The 22,468-nt window shown below is 40.7% G+C and overlaps 1 protein-coding gene across 2 annotated transcripts in view; it reads left to right on the top strand.

Moving 5' to 3' along the window:
• ABCD3 (ATP binding cassette subfamily D member 3) overlaps positions 1 to 17,957 on the top strand; it is a 51,571-nt gene extending 33,614 nt beyond the window's left edge. For both annotated transcript variants that reach the window (XM_056867663.1, XM_056867662.1), the window contains exons 9-23: positions 6,838 to 6,980; positions 8,800 to 8,869; positions 10,079 to 10,148; positions 10,855 to 10,952; positions 11,047 to 11,138; positions 11,674 to 11,762; positions 11,848 to 11,920; positions 12,656 to 12,719; positions 13,878 to 13,955; positions 14,045 to 14,110; positions 14,197 to 14,286; positions 14,888 to 15,007; positions 15,334 to 15,438; positions 16,222 to 16,278; positions 17,379 to 17,957. In XM_056867663.1, coding sequence (XP_056723641.1) covers positions 6,838 to 6,980; positions 8,800 to 8,869; positions 10,079 to 10,148; positions 10,855 to 10,952; positions 11,047 to 11,138; positions 11,674 to 11,762; positions 11,848 to 11,920; positions 12,656 to 12,719; positions 13,878 to 13,955; positions 14,045 to 14,110; positions 14,197 to 14,286; positions 14,888 to 15,007; positions 15,334 to 15,438; positions 16,222 to 16,278; positions 17,379 to 17,456 — 1,293 coding nt within the window. In that variant the 3' untranslated portion in view covers positions 17,457 to 17,957. The remainder of the gene's footprint in view (positions 1 to 6,837; positions 6,981 to 8,799; positions 8,870 to 10,078; positions 10,149 to 10,854; positions 10,953 to 11,046; positions 11,139 to 11,673; positions 11,763 to 11,847; positions 11,921 to 12,655; positions 12,720 to 13,877; positions 13,956 to 14,044; positions 14,111 to 14,196; positions 14,287 to 14,887; positions 15,008 to 15,333; positions 15,439 to 16,221; positions 16,279 to 17,378) is intronic.
• The last annotated feature ends 4,511 nt before the right edge of the window (positions 17,958 to 22,468 follow it).

Here is a 22,468-nt window from a genome sequence, read left to right on the forward strand (position 1 = left end):
AGCCTTCCATCCTTCCGAGGTCGGTAAAATGAGTACCCAGCTCGCTGGGGGTAAAGGGAAGATGACTGGGGAAGGCACTGGCAAACCACCCCGCAAAACAAAGTCTGCCTAGAAAACGTCGGGATGTGACGTCGCCCCATGGGTCAGGAATGACCCGGTGCTTGCACAGGGGACCTTTACCTTTACCTTTATAGAACATTTTATATAAATTTTCTCTTATTTCATTAGTAATGGTGAATTTAAATTCCTTCTTCCACAAGTTTTCCCATATATCCAAATCTATATTATAACCTAATTCCCTCATCCATTTCACCATCACTGGTTTAATCCTTTCCTGTTCTAAGTTCATTTCTATTAATAATTTATAAATCCTTCCTATCAATCCTTTATTTCCCTTATTTAATATAATTTCAAATTTAGATTTGGTTTGATTAAAGCCCATCCTATTATTCTTGTTAAATATATCCCTTAATTGATAATACAGAAACCAGTCTTTAATTTGAAGCTCTTCTCTAGTTTTCAACATCCATATCCCATCTTTATACTCTATCATTTCTCTATATATGTTACTATCCAAATTTAAATGTACACCCCTTCTCATATAGGCTTCCAAAAAGCCTTTATATTTCTTCCATATTTGCAATAAGCTTTTCCTGATAATATGGGAATTCAATTCTTTATTTACCATAGATATGCGTGCCACCCAAATCTTAAGTTAAATCCCTCTAATTCCAATAGTTTCGGATTCTCTAATAGAATCCAATTTTTTATGCAGGTGAAACAAGCTGCCTGATAGTACATTCTCAAATCTGGTAATCCCAACCCTCCTGTTTCTTTCACTTCCACTAAATTATTATATGCTATCCTATGTCTTTCTGTACCCCAGAGAAAATTTAGAATATCTTTCTTCCAGTTTTTAAATATCTGTGCACCTTTCAATATTGGTAGATTTTGAAACAAAAAAAGCATCTTAGGTAGTATCATCATTTTGATTACTGAGATTCATCCCCACAATGATATTGGTATTTTTTTCCCAACTTTTTAAATCTTTTACTATCTGATACCATTGATTTACATAATTATTTTGAAAAGTTAAGATTATTATTTGATATCCATATGCCAAGATATTTAACTTTATGTTCAATACTAAATCCTGTCTTTTTAATCAGTATTTGTTGTTGTGAAAGAGTCATATTTTTAACCAATATCTTAGTTTTATTTTTATTAATTTTGAAACCTGAAAGCTGTCCATAAACCTCCATTATTTTATTCCATCTATCAATTTGCTCAACCGGATCAATCAAAAAACATACAAGATCATCTGCATATGCTTTAACTTTATAATGATTTCTCCCAATTCGTATGCCAACTACTTCATCAGTGTCTAAATTTTTTAATAACAATTCTAATATCAAAATAAATCAAAAGGGGAAAGAGGACATCCTTATCTCGTTCCCTTTTGAATTTCAATCCTCGGTGATATCATTCCATTTATCAACAAATTAGCAGTTTGATGAGTATATACACTTTTTAGGCAGTTTTAAAATTCTCACCAAAATCCATAAATTCTAATATCTTAATCATAAACTGCCAGTTCACATTATCAAATGCTTTTTCCGCATCTAAAAATACCATAGCTATCGGAGTTGTCTCTTGTTCTGCATATTCTAGAAGGTCTATTACCACCCTTACATTCTGACTAATCAATCTTCCAGGTAAAAACCCTGCTTGATCTTCATGTATTATTTGATTTAATACCCTTTTCAGTCTTGCTGCTAAAATTGCAACAAATAATTTGTAGTCATTATTTAATAATGAAATCGCTCTATAATTTTTGACTTCCGATATATCAGAGTTCACCTTAGGTATTAATACTATAGTTGCTTGTTTCCAAGTTTGAGGAATGGTCCCATTTATCAAACATAAATTCATCACATCTAATAAGTAAGGAATTAACTGATCTTTAAATACTTTATAATAAAATGCGGTAAATCCACTTGTCCCGGTGATTAATTTACTTTTACCTATTACCTCTTCTAGTTCTTCTCTAGTTATTGGAGAATCCAATAATTCTTTATTTTCTTGAGTTATTTTTTCCCAGTCTGATTTGGCGAGATAAGTATCCATATCTGTCTCTGAAACTGAATTCTTTCTATACAAATTTGTATAATATTCCACAAATGTTTCTATTATCTCATCGTTGTCCTGTGTTATCTTACCCTCTTAATTTGGGATATTAGTAATTTTTTCTCTTTATGTTTGAGTTGCCATGCTAACATTTTACCTGGCTTATTAGCATGTTCAAAAAAATCTTTGTTTATTAAAAATAATTTTCTGTTCAATTTCATCCGATATTAAAAATTCATACTGATGTTGCCATTTTCTAATCTTATCAAGCTGTTTCTGTTTAGATATTTCATCCTGAAGTTTTCTAAACTGTCGTTCACCTTGTCTTATTTCATCCAAAATGTGTTTTTTCTTTGCCTCCCTTTCTTTAAACCATCTTGTATTATGTTGAATTAATACTCCTCTAATCACCGCCTTACTGGCATCCCAAACTATATCTTCCCGAGTACCCTTACCTATGTTTTCATTAAAATAATTCTGTACATCCACCTTCAATTTATCCACTATTTTACTATTTTTTAAAAGAAATTCATTTACTATCCAAGGTTTATACTTTCTATCTCCTACTTTAAGTTTTACGGATACTGCATTATGATCTGATAACACCTTAGGTAGAATCTCTGGCATCTCTGATCTATTTACCAACCCTTTCCAAAGCCATAGCATATCTATCCTGGAATGTGTAAGATGTCTGGGGGAAAGATAAGTATATCCCTTCTTGTTACAATTTGCCAATCTCCAGACATCAAACATATCCCATTGATCTATTAGAGCATCAAAGATTCCAGGTAATCTACCTTCATTCTTTGCCTTTTTCTTTTTTCCAGACCTGTCTAACTTAGGTACCATTACTCCGTTAAAATCCCCCATCCAAATCATTTTTCTGTAGCATGTTCAGCTAATATTATTGCTAAATTATCATAAAACATTTTTGATTAATATTAAACGCATATATTCCAACCAATAATATCTTCTGGAACCCACAGATTATTTCCACCAACAGCACTCTTCCTTCTATATCTTGATAAATAATTTTCGGTTCTAATAGTAAGGGTAAATACATAACTATTTCATTAGTTTTTTTCTTTTCATTACATGACGTAAAAAGTTTACCCAACCTTGGTTGTTCCAACCTAACTATATCCTTTGGGACTATATGCGTTTCCTGTAAGCAAATAATATTAGCTTTAGACTTTTGTAAATGGTGAAATATTTTCCTCCTTTTGTTGGGAGAATTCAGCCCATTGATGTTCCAAGATAGAACCTGTAACATATTAAAATTCAGTTAAAACCATTATCTCATTCCAAAGCCAAAATTGTCATCCATATCCCATAACCTGCCCCCTTCTCCCTCCCCCATAATCATTCATTTTTTCTCTGTTCAGCCTTCCTTATCATCAGTCGGAGACTCCTCTGCTGAGTCTATTGGTAAGCCTCCGCCACCAGTTGCTTCAGACGCGTTTTCTTCTGTAGATTCTCTAACTGTAGGTTGTTTAGTTGGCTTGGTTGGTTTGAAAAGTTCTGCATTATATCTTCGCAAAAACTGTTCAGCCTTATCCACATTTGTAAACTTGAACCTTTTAGCCTTGAAGGTAAAAGAAATGCCTTGTGGAAATTCCCATCTAAACTGTATTCCACTGAGTCTTAGGCGTTCCACAATCTCCATAAAATCCTTCCTTTTCCTCAGCAACCTTGCAGGTATTTCCTTCATCAATCTCAGAGGCTCATCTTCAACTTTAAGTGGTGTCTTGTAATGGCTGTTTAGGATAAGATCACGATGACTCCTGGAGAAAAGTTGAAGCAGGCAATCCCTTGGTACTTTATTTCTAGTTGCGTATGTAGAGTTAATTCTGTAGGCCGTCACAATCATCCCCTCAATAACTTCTTCCGCTTCCTGTAAAAAATCTGCCAAAAGTCCTGTCAGATATCCCCGCAGATCTCGTCCTTCAATTTTTTCCTTCAGCCCACGTATGCGTAGGGAAGATTCCTTAATCTTGAGTTCAAGCATTGCCATTTGGTCTTCTTGTTTCTCATCCCTTTCACACGAAGCTGCTAATGACATCTGCAAGGTGTCTACCTTTTTCTTGATTTCTTTGGTCTCTTGTGTTGTTTTGACAAGTTTGGCTTCCACCTTGTCTTGTCTGACAGTCAGAGAAGTGATTGTGTCTTGTAGGGCAGCAATTGCAACTGAATTCTGAGAGGTAGTAGCTGTATTTTGGGTCAGCTCCTGCTTCATTTCTGTGACATCTTGGTGGGTCTTGGTTAACAGTTCAAATACAGAATTCAGTGTCACTTCAGGTTTAGGTTTTGGAGTCATCTTTGTTGTTTCTGATGTAGTTAATGAGGGTGAAGTCATCTGTTTTACTGTAGTTGTAGATACAGAAGATCTACGTGGAGGAAGCTGTACCAATAGCTTTGTTTCTTTAAGAGATTCCTTGACTTGCTTCTCTTTTTCTCCCATTGAGAGGCTAAGCGGAGTCCCACAATAATCCAAAAAGAGGGAGGGGGGCAGAGTATTTCTGTTAGTTCATCAGCTTAAAAAAAAGTTAGTTCAGATGGATCAATTCAGTTTGGAGAAAATACACTCACTATGACATATCAGTTGGTGTGTTTCATGTCACTGTGACTATTTTCTTACTCTTTTTCTTTGTTTTAAGAGTCTTCCAATACTGAAAGTAAGTTTTTAAACTGCGTCAGTCCTCTGGCAAAAAGCCAAAATTCACTTATAACAGCGTAATGAAGTTATAGATAGTCCTGAATTATCTCCTTTTTTCCCAACTCTGCCAAACACCCCAGTTTAAAAATTTAAAGAAGAAAAAAAAAGTCTGTGAGCAACTTGCTTTTAAAATCGGATCCCACCACCGCGTCTCTGCAGCTGTCCCTTTAAGATGGCACCGGCTCTTCAGCTGCTCCCGTCAGAGCGACCGCCGCCGATTTCTCGGCGGCTATCGCTTCGATGACGGGGCAGCCACCGACTCCCGATTCTGCACCCCCTCTTCCACGAGGGGTGCCGCTTACAGATGTTTTCGGGGGCGAATTTGTTGCCCCCGGGCAGTGGGCAGCTGGAGCGCGGCTTCCGCGCTTTGAGCGGTGGGGTCGTCCGACCCGGAAGTCCCACTATGCATGTAAATGAGGTATGTTAACCACATACCTCATTTACATGTTTCCCATTCATTGGAGAGTTCTCTTATTGGGCCAGTCAGAATTTGGGTTAGAAATTCAGAATTCCTTCCAAGAGGACTTTGAACCAGTCCATTCCAAAGTAAATGTGAAAGGCTTGTTGCACCAATACCAAAATTAAACAGGTGTACAAATGAGCACTGTACAAGAGTAAGGTATTAGACTGGAAATATGCTTGAGGTTCAACCCCACACTTGAAAGATTCAGAGGCAGTGGCAGGAAGACCAAAAAGTGGTATATGTATGTTGATTTCACTCTTCCTACCCCATTTGGATAGTGAAAATTCCATCTCCCTGCGATGGAAATATAGTTTCACATTTCATTGCAAACTTGAAACAAGACAAACCTGCGTTGTCATAAAGCCGTATAAATCCATCAGTAATAGGAAATACTGGTGCAACTAGAGTTGTACCTCAAAGTTCTGACTCATTCCGGAAATAATTTATAAATGCTTACGAAGTGTTTATTTCTGTGGTAATACCTAGAAAGTTGAGGTAAGTTGACATTTGAAGTTTTGTAAACCAGTTCCATAAACAAATGAACTGACAAGTCACCAAAGCACACAGAAGGTATATTGAAGAGAAGTTCTTGAATTTTTAGTGGGTTCTGTAGCTGGCTAGTTCTGAGAAGCAGCTCCTAATGTCTGGTCAGTAGATCAGCGTCCATATTAGATGTACTTGTGAATGTAGTTTGCATTCTTGGCTGCTTCTGGATATTCCTTCTCCTTAGATCTTAAGCTAGGCTGCTTCTACATGGGGGTGGGGAGTTTGCCCCCCTGCTGTGGAAGCAGGACCAGTCCACTTGCAGCTGTTGCCACATCGCCCTTTCGTTTCAGATCAGTCCAGAAGTACCAGCACAATGATAATCTTGCCAGGCCCCCTGCAACCCAACAGTTCTCCCCACCCCTTTAAGAGCTAAGTCAAGTCTCAGCTGTTAAATAAAAAGAGCTCTTAAAGGGCTGAAATGGGGGGTGGGAGAAAAGTAGAGATTGGCTCTGCCATTTTAAGGCAGAGCTTAGCTCCACACCTCTCCCCCAGGTTGGCTGTGTGCCAAGAGTTCACATGGTTACTTGCCACAACTACCAAACTGTTTTCCCTTTGAACTGGAACAACCGTTTTGTTTTGGGCTTTTTTTGTTTGTTTTTTGCTCTGGAAACCGCCAGGAGCCATACCCAGGAACCCTGGTTCAAATGTATAAAGGAAAAACTGCTACACGCCTGTATGCTTTTCCATGTGTGACCATGGCTTGCTGTGTGCTGAAGTGACTTTTTCATTATTTCATCTGGTGAACTATTTAATGTCACAGTGAAAGACTTTCTTCTAGTAATGAGGTTGTCTTATCCCGTATCTATCCCAGGTTTCCCCTTTCTGTTCTAATGGAAATGCTGTAACAATTTTGATGCTTTCCCTCCCATAGGTGGGTGGGTTCAAGATAAAGTTGTGCATTGGCGCAACCAAAGAAAATGTTAAAAAATGTTGCTAATAAGTTTGTCCTACAGTCTCATTTCTGTCCTTTCCTAAATATTTGCAGGGTCCTGCTATCATGATGGCCTACTTGATTTTTTCAGGCTTTTTCCTTACGCATTTAAGAAGACCCACTGGTAAGATGACTGTCACAGAACAAAAATATGAAGGAGAGTACAGATACGTCAATTCACGGCTCATTACAAACAGGTATGGGTTTGCTTGATGTCAAACTGTAAATAAATGAATATTTATTGGTGAACGGAGATTAATTCACTGTTTTTTTTTGTTTTTTTTTTTAATGCTACCTGCCAAGAGTCTTTGCAGTATGATTGGATAAAAATCCAAGGTCACAACCCCTCTGATCAGTGCTAAGGATCTGTGTATACACTTGGTTATTTTTTCTAGTCTTCCTACGGAGCGCTGTCAAAATTGTTTGCCCTTGCAAGCTGAAAAGAATATTTTAATAACCCATAGTTACTATAACAATTGGGTAATTGGCATATTAGCAGATGATTCTGCCAGGAAAGTAAATGCTATGAACCAGGGCTAGTTGCAGGTACATAGACTTGGGATACCAGGGTTATGATAGAAGAAAAGAGACACTGGAAGAACAGTGCACATATTGTCTAGCCATTTAACTTGCATTATTGTTTAACTGTTCCTAAGGGTGAGAATATTGGGTTAGATCCTACACAGTACCTAAGTAAGGTGTTGAAGAGGTGAATATTTTTCATATTACCCTTTGCCTTCCTTCAGCAGCCCCCTGTGAGTGCCAAGAAGGTGATGGCAGGAAGTTGGACACATGGATAAAAAGCCATCTGACATCTATAGTAAGAGCGAGGCCCAGGCAAAATTGTCCCCTTGGCCTCTTATGTCAACAGAGCTTGTCGCTGCTGGCAGGAGGTGTGAATTTCTCCACTACCTCCTGCTTGTTGCAGCCACCCATTGTTGCATGACTTTTGTCCATGCTGGTCTCTCAACATTGCTTTGTTGGTGTAGAGAGGCAGCATGGTATAGTAGTTAGAGTGCTGGACTAGGATCTGGGAGAAGGAGAAACAAAAGGGCCGCATCAGTCACTAGGAGATAAATAATAAAGCCAAGGCTGATGGTGCAAAATAAAGTAAAAATGTGTTTTATTACTCAGTTAAAATCCCCCCCAAATTAACTGAGTAATAAAATGCATTTTATTACTCAGACCCAGGTTTGAATCCCCACTGTGCTGGGGAAGCTTGCTGGGTTACCGTGGGTCAGTCATACTGTCTCAGCCTCCTAGGGTTGTTATGAGGATAAAATGGAGGAGAGGATAACTGTGTAGGTCCTCCTTGGTGTTTGGAGGAGGCTCCTGGAAGAAGGCAGCAAAGATCCACCAGTGCCATACTGTAGCAGTCCATGGGATCTAGTACATTGTACTTCAATTATTCTAAACAATAATCTGTAAAAATATCAAGATCAGCACCCAAAGTAATATTTTAGCAGATGAATACAATCATGAGGTGGTAGAGTGGACTGTACAGTTTCATGCTTCAGGGAATCATATTTTGTCTGTGTTCTCTCTGTGTAAAAGGAAGGGAAGCTTTCAGTGAGGGCCAGTGTGGTGTAGTGGTTAGAGTGTCAGACTAGGATCTGGGAGACCCAGGTTTGAATCCCCACTCTGCCATGGAAGCTCTCTTGTCCAGTCACAGGGTTGTTGCAACAATAAAATGGAGGAGAGGAGAACAATCTAAACCACTTTGAGTCCCCATCAGGGAGAAAAGCAGGATATAAATGAAGTAAATAAATAAGTAGTAAACTAGCATAGAGGAACAGGCTCTAGCCCAGGTCAGTTTACTCCTTGCTGTTTTAATTTCCTGTATAAATTGACTTCTTTTTAAGGCAGGGGAGCATTCAAAAATGCTCAAGTGGAGCAGATTCTTTTTACCACCGTGTGTGTGTGTTGAGTGGTACCTCTATAGATTAGGTCTGGTTACATTTGCCAGAGGTAAATGTATATATATATATTAAAAAATTACATGTCTTTTTTACATAGTGAAGAAATCGCTTTTTATAATGGGAATCAAAGGGAACAGCAGACAATTCACAAAGCATTTCGCAAACTGGTAAGTCAGCAAAAAGGACTTAATTTTTTTTTGCTGTTAAGTCACATCCTACTTACGTTGACCCCATAGGGTTTTCAAGACAAGAGACATTCAGAGGTGGTTTCCCATTGGGTGACCCTGCGTAGGGACCCTGGTATTCCTTGTTGGCTTCCCTTCCAAATACTGACCAAGGCCAACCCTGCTTAGCTTCTGACATCTGACGAGATCAGTCCATGTCAGGGAAGTAACTATACCCACTGCTTTCCCACTTTACTAGTGTTGGGCGTCGACACTTGATCTGAAGTCATGATGTTCGATGTCATCAGAGATCGTTTTGCACTCTGAATCTTGACGCTAATTAAAAGGCAAATAGTTGCTAAGTAAACATACATAAAACTAGCCTGTGATTTTCGCTGACCTCACGAACTTGCTTGGCAAAATTAAGAACTTTTAAAGACCCATATCTTTTTAGGTACAGTGAGTGTTGTTCTCCTAACAATTTCCTTACTTTAACTGGTTCATACACCAACTGCTGACAAGTGCCTTCTTATTTTGATGCTAGTTTTTCATTCCCTGTTGTTAAATACTAAATTGCAGATTTCTTGCCTTGCTTTCCTTCCTTTTTCAGCCAAATTCTTTTATGATGTGTCTTAAAAGCTGATAAATTTACTGTAATATGAGCTTTTCTAAGTAAAAACCTGGTTATTGTAATAGCTGTAACACGTATGGTTCTTGTAAAGCTCATAATACATATGGTAGCTTTTAATGCTCCACAAGACTTTCAGCTGTTAGACTATTCCAGCAAAAGCATGGCTACTTGTATAGTGGTTTCCTGCCATGAGAAATCACAGCCAAGTTATGTGGTTTAGAGATACTCAATTGGTAGAAGTACTGATTTCATAAAGACAGTGGTCAGGAAGGATATATTCTTCAGTAAACAGAATTTTAATGCACTGAGTGTATCTGACTTTTCCATATACTTTCAGAAGGTTAAGTGGTTATTTTCAGATTTTTCACATGAATCGGTGGGACTTGGTGCCCAAAGAGGCCTGAAGGATTTGTATTGCTCACCCTTGGCTAAGCATTTTCTTGTACTTTATGATCCCACAAATGCATGCATATATTATAAGTGACTATTTGAGAATCAGCTTTGCTCTTCAGAGCTACTGATTCTTCTGTTTAAATTATTAGAGTGTTTTGAATTAATTGCCAACTCTTGCATCCCATTAGGTGGAGCACTTGCACAATTTCATTTTGTTCCGGTTTACCATGGGCTTTATAGATACCATCGTTGCCAAATGTAAGCATGTACAGTTTTTCTCCTGTCACAAACCTGTAATAGTCCCACAAGAGGAAAAATAAGCTGCTTGGTGTGTAAAGTTTCATCACCCCACTATACATTTGCTATTTAGCTTGTGAAGTCCAACAACTATACTGAAGCATGTGGTATCAATAAGAAATTAAGAGTAGAGAGAGCTGTGTGATATTATTTGCACTGTGATATTTTTTTGCAGGAGCTTGGTTTCATGCAGTGGTCTTCAACCTTTTCAGACTTGCGACCCATTGAGCTGTGAGCATATGACAGGAAGTCATGTGACGAGGAGGAGGCAGACATTTGACCACACTTGTGTCAAGGCTAGGACTGTGGGCTGCAGACCAAGATATCTGGGGACAGGAAGTGAAAAGAGAACCAGGAGGAGGTGTACCAAAGTGAGGAACAAGCCAAGGGCCAGAGCCATAGAGAAAATCCTGCCTGTCCAAGAGCAACCTCAGCTTGCCATCCTCCTGCTTCTCAGCATGTGTACAAAGAGAGGCAGTAGTCATGGTACCCTTGCCCGTCTACCAGCAAAAAAAGAGGCTCGTGTCCCAGTAGGCTGGGCTTTGCCATCTGTCCATGAGTCCCTCCCAACCCAAAGGTTGAAGACCACTGTTTTAATGTGTATTTAAAACTATGATAACTTTTACACTGAATGGTATCTTCATAATCTTCTTTTTTAATGTTGTAGATCTTGCTACAGTAGTTGGCTATCTTGTTGTTAGCCGCCCTTTTTTGAATCATGCTCACCCTCGCCATCTAAACAGTACCCACGCAGAACTTCTGGAAGTAAGTAATAAACTCCTGAAATGAGTGAAGTATAGAGGGTGGCATGTAGTTTGATTGGTCGCTCATGGTCCATCCTGTATTTTGTTACTTTAAGGATTACTACCAGAGTGGAAGAATGTTACTGAGAATGTCCCAAGCACTGGGCAGGATAGTTCTGGCAGGGCGTGAAATGACGCGATTGGCTGGGTAAGATTAAATATGCACATTTGCTAGCATTGTAAAGCAAGCCCATATTTATTCCTTTTGTCAGTATCCCATACCTGCAGTAATTTTCAGAATCCAATAACCTTCCTGCATCAAGGATGTTGCTGTTATTTTCCCTGCTGTATTATTCGAAGCAGGGCCTCTTTCTGACTTAACTATTCATTACTTAATTATCTTGAAGTGCATGTCTGCCGTAATATTGGAACTTTAACAAGACTTAGATGTCAGTTTATAGAAAATGGAATGCCCTTCCTACATTGTCTAATTAAAGCAGATAATTTTTCAATTTATAGTACTTGCGATGACTGGCCCAGGGTAGTTGAGCAATTGCATTAATGCTGTGGGGAAAAATGCTTTGAAATTCTTAAGTCTCGTTGCGTAAATGTGCATTCCTTGCAGTACTGTGCCTTCCAGTAATTTGAGTTGCTTTAGATTTTTTTTCTGTAGTCTATAGTTTAATTTTTAAAGAACATTTCTTACTGCCTTTTCATTGTAATGAGTTTGCTTTTAATTTCAGTTTCACAGCTCGAATTACAGAATTAATGCAAGTACTTAAAGACTTGAACAGTGGCAAATACAAGCGTACCATGTTAGCACAAGAAAAGGGTAACCAACAAACTTATTGCATGTGTTTTGATCAAGGCACACACACTTGTCGTTCTCTAATGTTTGTGTTTGTTTTTAATTTAAGATTCAGAAATAGTGCAAGCTGCCCCCTTGATTCCTGGTGCTGGAAAAATTGTCATAGCAGATAAGATTATCAAGTATGTGTAGTATCTCTCGTTTCTTACTAGACATTTTGTTTTTTAGACCTCTTAAATTCAGCTGAACCCAAACCTTTCAAATTTTGTTTTTAAGTCAGTGCTCACTGTGTATAAGCAAGCACTTCAAATTGTACTACTTGGAATGCTCCATATTCTGTATCAAAAGAGCAAACACTAACCATGTATAAAATAACACCAGAGTAAAATCTTAATCTAAATTACAAGCATTTGCAAGCCTTTGTATAACTTTTTCATACCATTGATTAGTCACTTATAGATGTTGCCTGTCTGAAACCCAAGAGCTTTTCTTCTAGCATACATGTTTACAGCAAAATAAAGATGGGAGAAGTCCATAGTTCCCAGATTATTGGTCAGCTGGAGTGGTCTAGAGTCAAATGAGCTATCTGAGTTTTTTTGTTACAGTTCTCTTCATCCTACTAAGAAAAGAAAACACGAGAGCATTTGGTTAGATTCTCCAGTTCTGTTCTGTGTGTCGTTCTAGGGAAGAGAGGTGACCTCCAAAGAGGCGCGGATTCTAGGAGAGTGTCTGCCTTCTGATTCCTTTATCTCCTCTGATTCCCATTCTGTAGAACTGAGCTTCGGCTGAGTAGGACCAGCTGCCATGTTTTGTTTTTCTTTCTAGTATGGCTATATCACAAGACTCTTGGAATATAATAGGAATACAGTAAGCATGCCCTTCCAGTATTAATGGTGATATGTCCGTTTTCCTTGCAGGTTTGATCATGTTCCACTAGCAACACCAAATGGCGATATATTGATTAAAGACCTTAACTTTGAGGTATGTTTATGACAAACACTATTTCATCTTCAGATATAAACCCTGTTCACAAGTTATAGTGGATGCACATAAATTCCATGTAAAGTGTACACTTGATTTTTAAAATATGTGCATTGAGTCATTCTCATATTACATTCAACACATGTAAAGCTGAATGCGTGACTTAAACCCCACATTTATTCAGTTATTTATCCCAGTTTCATTTGTAAACTGAATATGCTTTGGCTTTTTTTTTACCAACAGATGTGCATATGAGCACATATTCACTGTAGCATGTGAACAAACATATTTATTCTCCAGCAAGTTAGTATAAAATCTTGGTTTGTTCATCAGAATGTTTCACAGTAGAGTACAACTGACCAGCAACTTGTGTGGTTAAGTAATATTTTATGGTCTGCATTTTAAAATTTAGAGTCAAATTCAGGGGATTCTTAACGAAGTTTTGACATACTATTTTCTCCAGATATCATTGAAGTGCTAATGAAAAATGTTTTTTTAATTATCTGATAATCCAAACGTTGCCATAAATCATACAGAACAGTTTTGAACATCATCTGATAATAAGAAGGAATGTAAATGAATTTATTGTATCGTGCAGACAGTATTCTTCCTACAGCTCAATCCTAAAAATGGTTAATCAGAAGTCACACCTTCTGACTTTTAAGTGTTTTCGGGGTTGCAGTTTTAGTTTGATTGCTTTCTGAATTCCTTGATTTTTCGCATCTCTAGTTTTGTAACTTTTAAATGTAGTTGAACATCAGAATAGGAAAACAGAAGTTTTCAAGTCATAGTTTGAAGGAAGGTTATCATGTGACTGTCGCCCAGGTTATGGTTAGAAGGCACATGAGACAGCACTTTGCCAAAGTTTGATGCTGCTTTGCATTCCAGAAAGGCAGGATAAACATCTAATAAGAAAAGAGCAATAAAAAATGATTGATGAGCTAAGCATGGGAGTCATTTGGTATTCTTAACTCTACATTTGAATGTTCCCATTCAGTGCTCACAATTGATGGAACATCATGTATTCAACCAGGAAGAATGAATTTAGTAGCAAAATACATTTATCAAATTTCACCATATGCATGTTGAGCAGACGCTGTTGCCTGTGGTTCTTTTTAAAATACTTAAATGCTGGCTGTTTTGATGTTGTTTCTCCAGGTACGGTCGGGTGCCAATGTTTTGATTTGTGGGCCAAATGGATGTGGAAAGAGTTCACTGTTCCGTGTGCTCGGCGAGGTAAGTAAATAGATGAATAAAAATTTCAACAGCAACAAAATCACTAATTCCTGAATCCTTTTTTAAAAAAAATTATTTTCCAATTGCAGTTGTGGCCTCTGTTTGGTGGCTCTCTAACTAAACCTGAGAGAGGAAAGCTGTTTTATGTACCTCAGGTAAAGAAAAATACGCCACCTGCATTTTATGTTCTTTTACATGTTTTAATTTTTCAAACACTTCTGATCCCGTATTTTAATTTTAGCGACCATATATGACCCTTGGAACACTAAGAGACCAAGTAATATATCCAGATGCTGTAGAAGATCAGAAAAGGAAAGGTATATCTGACCAGGTAAAAGTGTTTTATAATTTTGCTCTTGTTGTTAAACCATTGTATAGCATACTCTTCCATAGCCAAAGGAAGAAGGGGTAAATGTGTTATAAACTTAAACATACAAAAACCTAGACAGTCTTCAGAAATATCTACTGAGTGTGTGTAAAGTGCTGACAAGTTGCAGCCAACTTATGGCAACCCCAGCAAGGGGCTTTCGGGGCAAATGAAAAGCAGAGGTGGTTTGCAATTGCCTACCTTGGTGGTCTCCCTTCCAAGTACTGACCCTGATTAGCTTCCGTGGTCTGACGAGATCGGGCTATACCATGCCCCCGTCCTTCCTTAGAAATATCTGTTAATAGCCTAATAAGTATCCTGAGACGAAAGGTCTATCTGGTTCAGCATTGTGTTTCTTTTAGTGACCAGTTTCCCTCTCTTCTCTCTATCCTGACAGATAGTATTCAGAGCTGTTATGCTCTCAGAATTCTATGCTTCTTGGAATAGTCACTGTTGTGATTTGCCACAGTTCTAAGTCCCTTTTATAAGAGGGCATTGGACAAACTAAAAACATTCACATCAAGAAGCTACATGCATAAACCTGTTGATCTGAATTTATTTACAGGTGCTAAAAGAGTACTTGGACAATGTTCAGTTGGGTCAGATCCTGGAGCGTGAAGGAGGCTGGGATAGTGTTCAGGACTGGATGGACGTGCTCAGTGGAGGAGAAAAGCAGAGGATGGCGGTATGTCTTCATTAACAAGTATCATTTACCAAATGTTTGTTTCCTTGGTCTCCTTTTAAACTGAGGATAGATGGCAATTGGAATAAAACTGGTGTGAACTGTTCTGCTCTTGAATAGTCCTTTTTTGTGTGTATTTTTAAGATAATCCTAAAATAATGATAGAAATTGATTGAGAGCTGTAGAATCTCTTCTCTATTGAAAGGCAAACTAAGGAAAATATCTCTGTATGCTTCAAGATAAATGGCTTGTTTACTACGATGTTTGCAATGGGATTTTTGTCAGCTTTTTGTTAGGGCACCTTAATGCTTCAGTTCTTTGCGTTACAGATGGCCAGGCTGTTTTACCATAAGCCTCAGTTTGCAATTCTGGATGAATGTACAAGTGCTGTTAGCGTTGACGTAGAAGGCTACATCTACAGCCATTGCCGGAAAGTATGTGTGCATTCGGTTGTTCAAAATTTTGTCAGATTTCTCCAAAGCAGTTGGCAGTGGGAGAGGGTAAAGTATGCTCAAAACAAAGGATAGTATGAACTAGCAGGTCTCCTGTCTGGACTGCAGTGTATATTTTCAGTGGCATTCTATCATACAACATTGAATTTAAGCTCACAGTTTTTTGTTTTGCCACAGTACATAAAAAAAGGCTTGGCAAATCTTACGTATTTGTGAAACAGTTTTTAATAACTTTTCAAGGCCCACAGAAAAGTTGTGGGTCATATCTTTTGTTTTCTGCCCCATTCCTCCTCTCTCATTAAAGACATGATCCTGCTAAACTTAACACTCCTAAATCCTATTCTTCTCCATTAGAAAGGTTTTTAAGAGTCTCCCACTGCATTCAGTTGGAATTACAAAATTTTAAATACATGATTCAGTGTAAAAGATGTCTGAAGAGTTTATTTTCTGTGGAGAAGCTTGATGTAAGAATTTTTTAGGAGGAATACTGTTATTGGTAGAGAAATACAATAGGATTGCAGTGGCACCTTAAGGACTATCAAAGTTTATTCCACCATAACCTTTCATAAGTCGTAGCTCACTGTGTTGCACATCTGAAGAACTGAGCTCTGACTCATGAAGCTTACGTTGGAGTAAACTTTTATAGTCTTTAAGATGTTGCTGGATTCCTGTTTTATTGTGTTGCTACAAATGAACACGGCTGCCCATCTGGAGTAGTTATTGGAAAGCTCACTTTTTGTCCTCATTTGTTTTCTCATGCTTTAGGTTGGCATCACTCTCTTCACTGTATCTCACAGAAAGTCCCTTTGGAAGCACCATGATGTAAGATTTATTGATTGTGCTTTTTCTCTGTAAAATTTGTACATCTCTAAGTAAGATGTTGTAGCTGCTGTGTATGTGTGTGATTAATGGGGAGGCAGAGGGCAAAATTCAGTAAACCTCTGAGGGCCAGTTGAATTTGGGATGTTCTTTGAACAGCTGAGCCCTATGCCATCCACAAGCCGCATTTGAAATCCCCCAGTTGTCATGCATCAGCTGGGGAGAAGTGCTGCTGCTGTGATTAAAGGAAGTCTAAAAATCTCCTTGGGGCTGAAGCTACTGTTCGTTTTTCCCCATGGTTACCATGGGGCAGTAGCTGTGTATAAGTAAATCTGAAGCCTTAAATTAAAAATGCCATTTCCTAATTTGCCAGTGCATAAATCCCCCAGAACTCATTTTGAAATCTGAGGAGAAAAATTCACCTGTATTTTTAACTATGCGTTCACCCATTTTCAATAATAAGTTGTATACGTATCTGAAGCCAAAATTGAAGGAATTTCGGTGTCGTTTCACAAAACAATCAGCACAACAGCCTGCAAGTGCTGCAAGATGGCGATATATACACACAGCATCATACAGCGTGTACTGTAAGAAGGAATGTGTTGAGACACACGTTTGTTAATTTCTGTAAACCAGGCATCCCTAATCTAGTTGACCTTCTGGGCACTTTTGGAATTTTGAAAACAAGCAGGGGTTGCTTGAACAAAATGACTACTATGGGGTGTAGGACCACTCACAAAATGGTTTTGCCACCAAGGCAGAGCCCAATCACAAAACTTTGTGAGGTTCAACAGAACGTTAAGAAGTTCCAAGCCAAACTTCCTTCTATGATGGAAGCAGCTGTTTCCAAATGGGTGGTCCCTGCAGACAAACCAGGGATGCCACACCTGGGCTTTACTGAAGTATCTCCTAGTCCAATAAAATGTAAGAAAGCCAGGACTGGCTCTTTGAACAAGCCAGTGGGCACCAAGAAGCACATTGGCTGGCACCGTGCCAGCAGGCACCACATTGGAGATCACTACTGTAGACTGTCCTTATCTACACCAAGAAATAAAACTTCCTTTAAAACCAGGTTAACTGATCTGTATTCTTGTCCTCCTTAGTATTACCTTCATATGGATGGAAGGGGAAATTATGAGTTCAAGAAGATTACTGACGAGACGATTGAATTTGGCTCTTAAACATGTCTTCACTCTGCAACAATGACTGATAACAGCATATAGAAAGACAGACGGCATTGAGACGTAACAGAGTTACTCAGCTTATTCTTTAAACAGATTTACTAGGAATACAATAATCAAGACAAGATGTTGAGGCATTTACTATGATGTAGGATATTACTAATTTGTGTATATGTTGGTTTAATTATTAATATGTACTAAGAATGCCCTTATTCTTGTGGTTTTTTGATACCTGCCTAAATTAAGTTGGGCTTAAATCACTTTATTAACTTTGATTCATCCTGGATGCAACTATTCTGAAGTCACCTAATTTGACTTCTATTTGACCTCAGTTTCCTCTGGGGAAGAACCCTGTTAAAATTTAGGGTTTCTACCTCCTCTGTTCCCAGAACAGTGCGTATGACTTTCCATGTCATGTTCTGATGTATCAATTTATTGTACGGAATATCGTGCTTTTTGCGGGTTGGTACGAGGCTCTCCTACTGCAGCACTGCACAGGGCAATGAGCCTTTCCTTTTGACAAGGTTCTGGTGGAGCTCTGCTTACAAACCCCAGGAGAGTAGCAACCCCCATTTGTGTATTTTTAACTACTATGTGGGGATCCTGTGCCCCATCCACAACTTCCCACTGCTGCTTTGTTCTGATCCTTCCATTCTCTCACTCAGCTTAACTAAAAGTAGCCATTTTTTGCTTGATGTCCCACTGTGGAAGCTAAAGAGAAAGGAAGTGTGGTGGCTGCATATTAAAAATTCTTTTTCTCTCTCTCTTCTTTAATGTGTAGTTCCTGAGGATAGCTTTCAGAGTTTATAAGGGATTCTTTTTTATCTTTACTACCTATTACCAACTTAATGGTTAGCCATACATGAACAATTCCCCAAAAGGTGTGATGTAATCATGCATTTGATGCATGCCGGCCTGTGGAAGAGATTCTTTTTATGAAGTATTAATTTTCCACAGAAACAATTATTGTTGCCACATAGTGATACATAAGATCATTGCTTAGAGGAAGCCTTGTAGATGGAGCTGAGAAGATAGTGGCTGGCTAGCCTATCCATGTGATGAGGTGCCATTCACCTTTATAAAAATCACTGAAAACCCCTGCATTACTATCAAGGTCTGATGGGTGTGTGATTTTTGCCCATGTGCTGTAATGCTGAAATGCACTACATGAAGGCATGTGAAACATATGCAAATAAATGGGACTGCTGTCGTTTCCCCCTGTAAAAGCAGTATTCATTGTCAGTGATTTGTTGTCAATTTTAATACCCTCCCTTTCATATTAAGATTTCTCCCTTTTTAAATTTTGTAAACTTGAAACAGATAATAGTGTGGGTCCTTCATCTTCAGTCCAACATTATAAATGCCACTGATTTTTTTCATGTGCAAAATACAAAATAACCAATGGAGAGCCACAACAATCAAACTAATAGTAAAGCTTAAGAAGACACCTTTGAACTAATTTCATCTGTACATCACTGGTTTTGATTTTAATCACATATAACAGATGGATTCTGGGAGATTTTGTGCCAGCCTGAGGATACTTATAGTGGCATGATACCCGATGTTTAGCAGCACCATGAGCAAATTGGCTGGCACAGATTCATCTCAAATGCTTATCTGGTTTCAGAAGTAAATGTGGCTCATAGCAGATTGCTGCGATGCTAGGGGTTAGTTCCTTTTTCATATAGCCTCTGCTTCTAAAGTTAACTGCCCTACAGTGGCTCTCTTAGAGAAGCTGACTATCTCAAATATAAATGTTTTTAAGGAACTGCTATACTTTTTTAAAGTGGAAAAATGCTGCTTTTTAAATATTTGTAATTTTTTCCCAATAAAATTGTGGTAGTAGATGAGGGTTTTTTTTTAAGAATGTTGTATTTTTGTCAATAATTAGCAGAAAACAGTTATTTATATAGCATTGTTTGGAAAAGGCCCAGAATGGTTGCAGTTCAAGACCCAGTGATAATACTGAATGCAAATAACGTTAATTTAACCTGTTAAAACAGGGCCGATCAACTTCAGTAGTCACAGAGAGACGAGGCTGGTTCATTGAATTCAGCATTTGACAGCAAATTTAGACAAGTTGGGTGCCATGACGCCAGGCAATTTATAATATCTCTATTTGCAATATTTATATTGTGAGGGCTCCAGAATTGACTTATCCTGTCAGGCAGTCAGTATATGAAGAACAAATAAACCTAAGCAGTGCTCAAGAGGAATCTTGTTTAAGATCATGCTATTTTGTGAAGAAATTTTGCAAAAGGTCACCAGGTGCACAGTGATTTTAAAAAAGGGGGTTCAGCTATGAATTTCTGCTGTGGTCTTGTACATTGGTTGCTACTTTCATGGCTGCGTAAACTGGAAATCATGAGTGGTAGGAAAGGTGGAGAGAATGAAGAATCCCTGTTTCTCATATAGAATTTCAGCCTGATGGTGTTTAATAGTTGCAATGGCTGCCATTTCAACACTGGAAAGAGTGAGCAACTTTCAAGTGCCTTGGATACATTCTTTTGCTCATGTACCAGTAAGCCAATGATACAGACTTACAGCTCATTCCTGAGGTTGGGGGCTGAGTGGGCTTAGGAGGCGCACAGGAGTTTATTCCGGCATTAGGGGCACTTGCACCGTCAAGAAAGGGCTGGGTGACAGCATAGGTGGAGCTAGGCTAGTGGTGGGAGCTGGGGGCCGGTGACAGCGCGGTTGAGGCAGCGCAAGCTTTGTTCCAGAGGCACAGAGGCAGCCACTGTCCCTCAAAGGGGTGTTCCCGGGGGCGTTCCAAAGTGTTTTCGGCCGAGGAATGCCCACTTTTGACAGCGCAAAGTTATGTCAGATATTAACCTAGTGCAGCCCATTGAGCCCCATACAACCAGACCAGTCAGCCAGCGAGCACCCCGCCCACCTCACCCTGGCGGCTGTGGAATTCAACTAGGTGGCAGGCTAATGGTGGAAGGCAGGAAGTGGATGCGCCCCCAGGGGGGAGTGGCCTGGCTGGGAGAGAAATCCTTCAAAAGCAGCACTTCGAGCCAGAACTTCATCTGACAGGTAAGCCTTGTGAGAGGAAGCATGCTGCTGGACAGCTCCCCGAGGTGGGGACTTTGCGGGTTTTTTCCCTCTCAACCCCTCCTCAAGGAGAACTCTTCCTGGGCATCCCCTGAATACTGGGGGAGGACACTGTCATGCTTGAGTCTCCCTGCTGGACTTGGTGTGTGGGTGGGCCAGCTCACACTGGTCATGGTAGCCATGGGCGAGGCAACCGTCTCCACAGATTAGGGGGCGCTCTGACGAGCCCTTGGAATAGCGTGAGCCACAATAGAGCTAGTAGGTATCGCTGCCCAGTGCAATGCGTTTGTGATTTTTCCGGATGGTGAAATCTGGCTGTCGAGGAGACGTCGTCACCATTGGAGCAGAGGCGATGATGGCAGAGATCCCTCTCGGTGCGTGCCGACCCCCTTCCTCATGGCACTCTTGGGGTTCAACGTGTTCATCCAGTGGCTGCTGCAGCCAGCCTCACGACACCCCAGCCGCCATGACACTCTTCTTTCGGGCTTCCAATTTTCCCGGCGGCGCTGGCGAGCCCAGCCCCTGGACCTCCTGTCTTCCTCAGCTGGCCGCCCTGGAAGGTCCTGAGGGCCCCTGCCTGGTGGGGCAACGCTCACACCCTCCTTTGTCATTCCAGATACCAACTTTTGCCGGCCCAGAACCCCAGCAGCAAGCCACCCTGCCAACTCAAATCAGTGTATCAGGGAGGACACCCCAGACCCAGTGCCAGGGTGCTGCCACCCCGACAGAGTGGCGTCTTGCGCTGACGAGTCCTCCACCTTCCACTGGTGAGGTGGGCCCTCCTGATAGTACAGCCCCTGTTCCAGATTGACTGCCCTGGGTGAGGTGGCCTGCGACCCTTAGCGCCGCTCACAAACACTTGGCAGGCGGGGAGATGAGAGCCTGCGGGGCCAAGCTACCGATGCCTGGCCTAACATGGCACCTATCTGTGCAGGGTGGCCTCTGCGGCCCCATGGTCCTTTAGGGCAGCATCAGTGCCACGGCTGCATGTTTCTGCCCATGCTTTGGTCCACCTGTCCATGCCTCTCAGTCTCTTGGGAGGGTACAAGGTTGGGGGCAGCATGCGCCGCTTGAGTGCTTGGTGGGCCCCCTGGGATGGGTGGGCTGCAGGCCTCGCAAGGAGCCTCCAGTCCTTCACTGGGGGTTTGGGGGCAACCCCAGTGTTGGTCCCCAGTGCCCATGGTAATGAGACCGGCGCGGGGTGGTGAGAGCAGGGCGAGGAAGAGACTCTGGGAACCTACTATACCCACAGCCAGACGGCTCACACCAGCTGTCACTCAAGGGTCCGCCCCCCCCCCATTTGCATGCCAATACAGACGACTTTCGGATTGCTTGGCCCACTCACAGCTGCTTTCCCAGTCCGAGATGGCCAGGGGGAGGTCCTGCAGACATTCGCCCCATTGCCGAGGTCACTCCCCTGGCCACCACTGAGCCACCCTATCTGGAGGGGGCACACCCTCCATACCGCCTGGCTGTTGGTCCCGAGGTGGAAGCAATCTGCTTCCTCTTCCCTGCCACTGCCCGCCTAAGAGCATTGCACAGCCACAGGACTACTACTCCAATCAGAGGGTGTCTGCCCCTGGTGAGGGCTCACGGGGCCCAGGCCGCTAATTTCCAAGTGCAGACTTATAGCCATATGTATGGCCATTATGGGGAGCGCATGCAGCCCAGGGGACAATGGAACCCAAATATCTGCGGTTGACTGGCGTGACACGGTCAAGCTCTTCTCCTATCAAATTTCTACCCCCATTCCAGGGGGGGCTCTTGTGCCCAAAATAGAGAATAACCTGGCAGTGTTGGAGGCAAGGCGTGTCCTGGTGCAGCTGCCCCTCCAGGAGGCACTGCTGGAAGGGGCTCACCACAAGCGGCCCATCCAAACCACCCTCACACGGCTGCATGGACGGCTCACACCTGCTGCCTCTGGTGCTCTCCATGAGGCTCGGCTGGTGAGACCA

The sequence above is a fragment of the Euleptes europaea genome, chromosome 2, assembly GCF_029931775.1.
Source record: "Euleptes europaea isolate rEulEur1 chromosome 2, rEulEur1.hap1, whole genome shotgun sequence".
Taxonomy (NCBI): Eukaryota; Metazoa; Chordata; class Lepidosauria; order Squamata; family Sphaerodactylidae; genus Euleptes; species Euleptes europaea.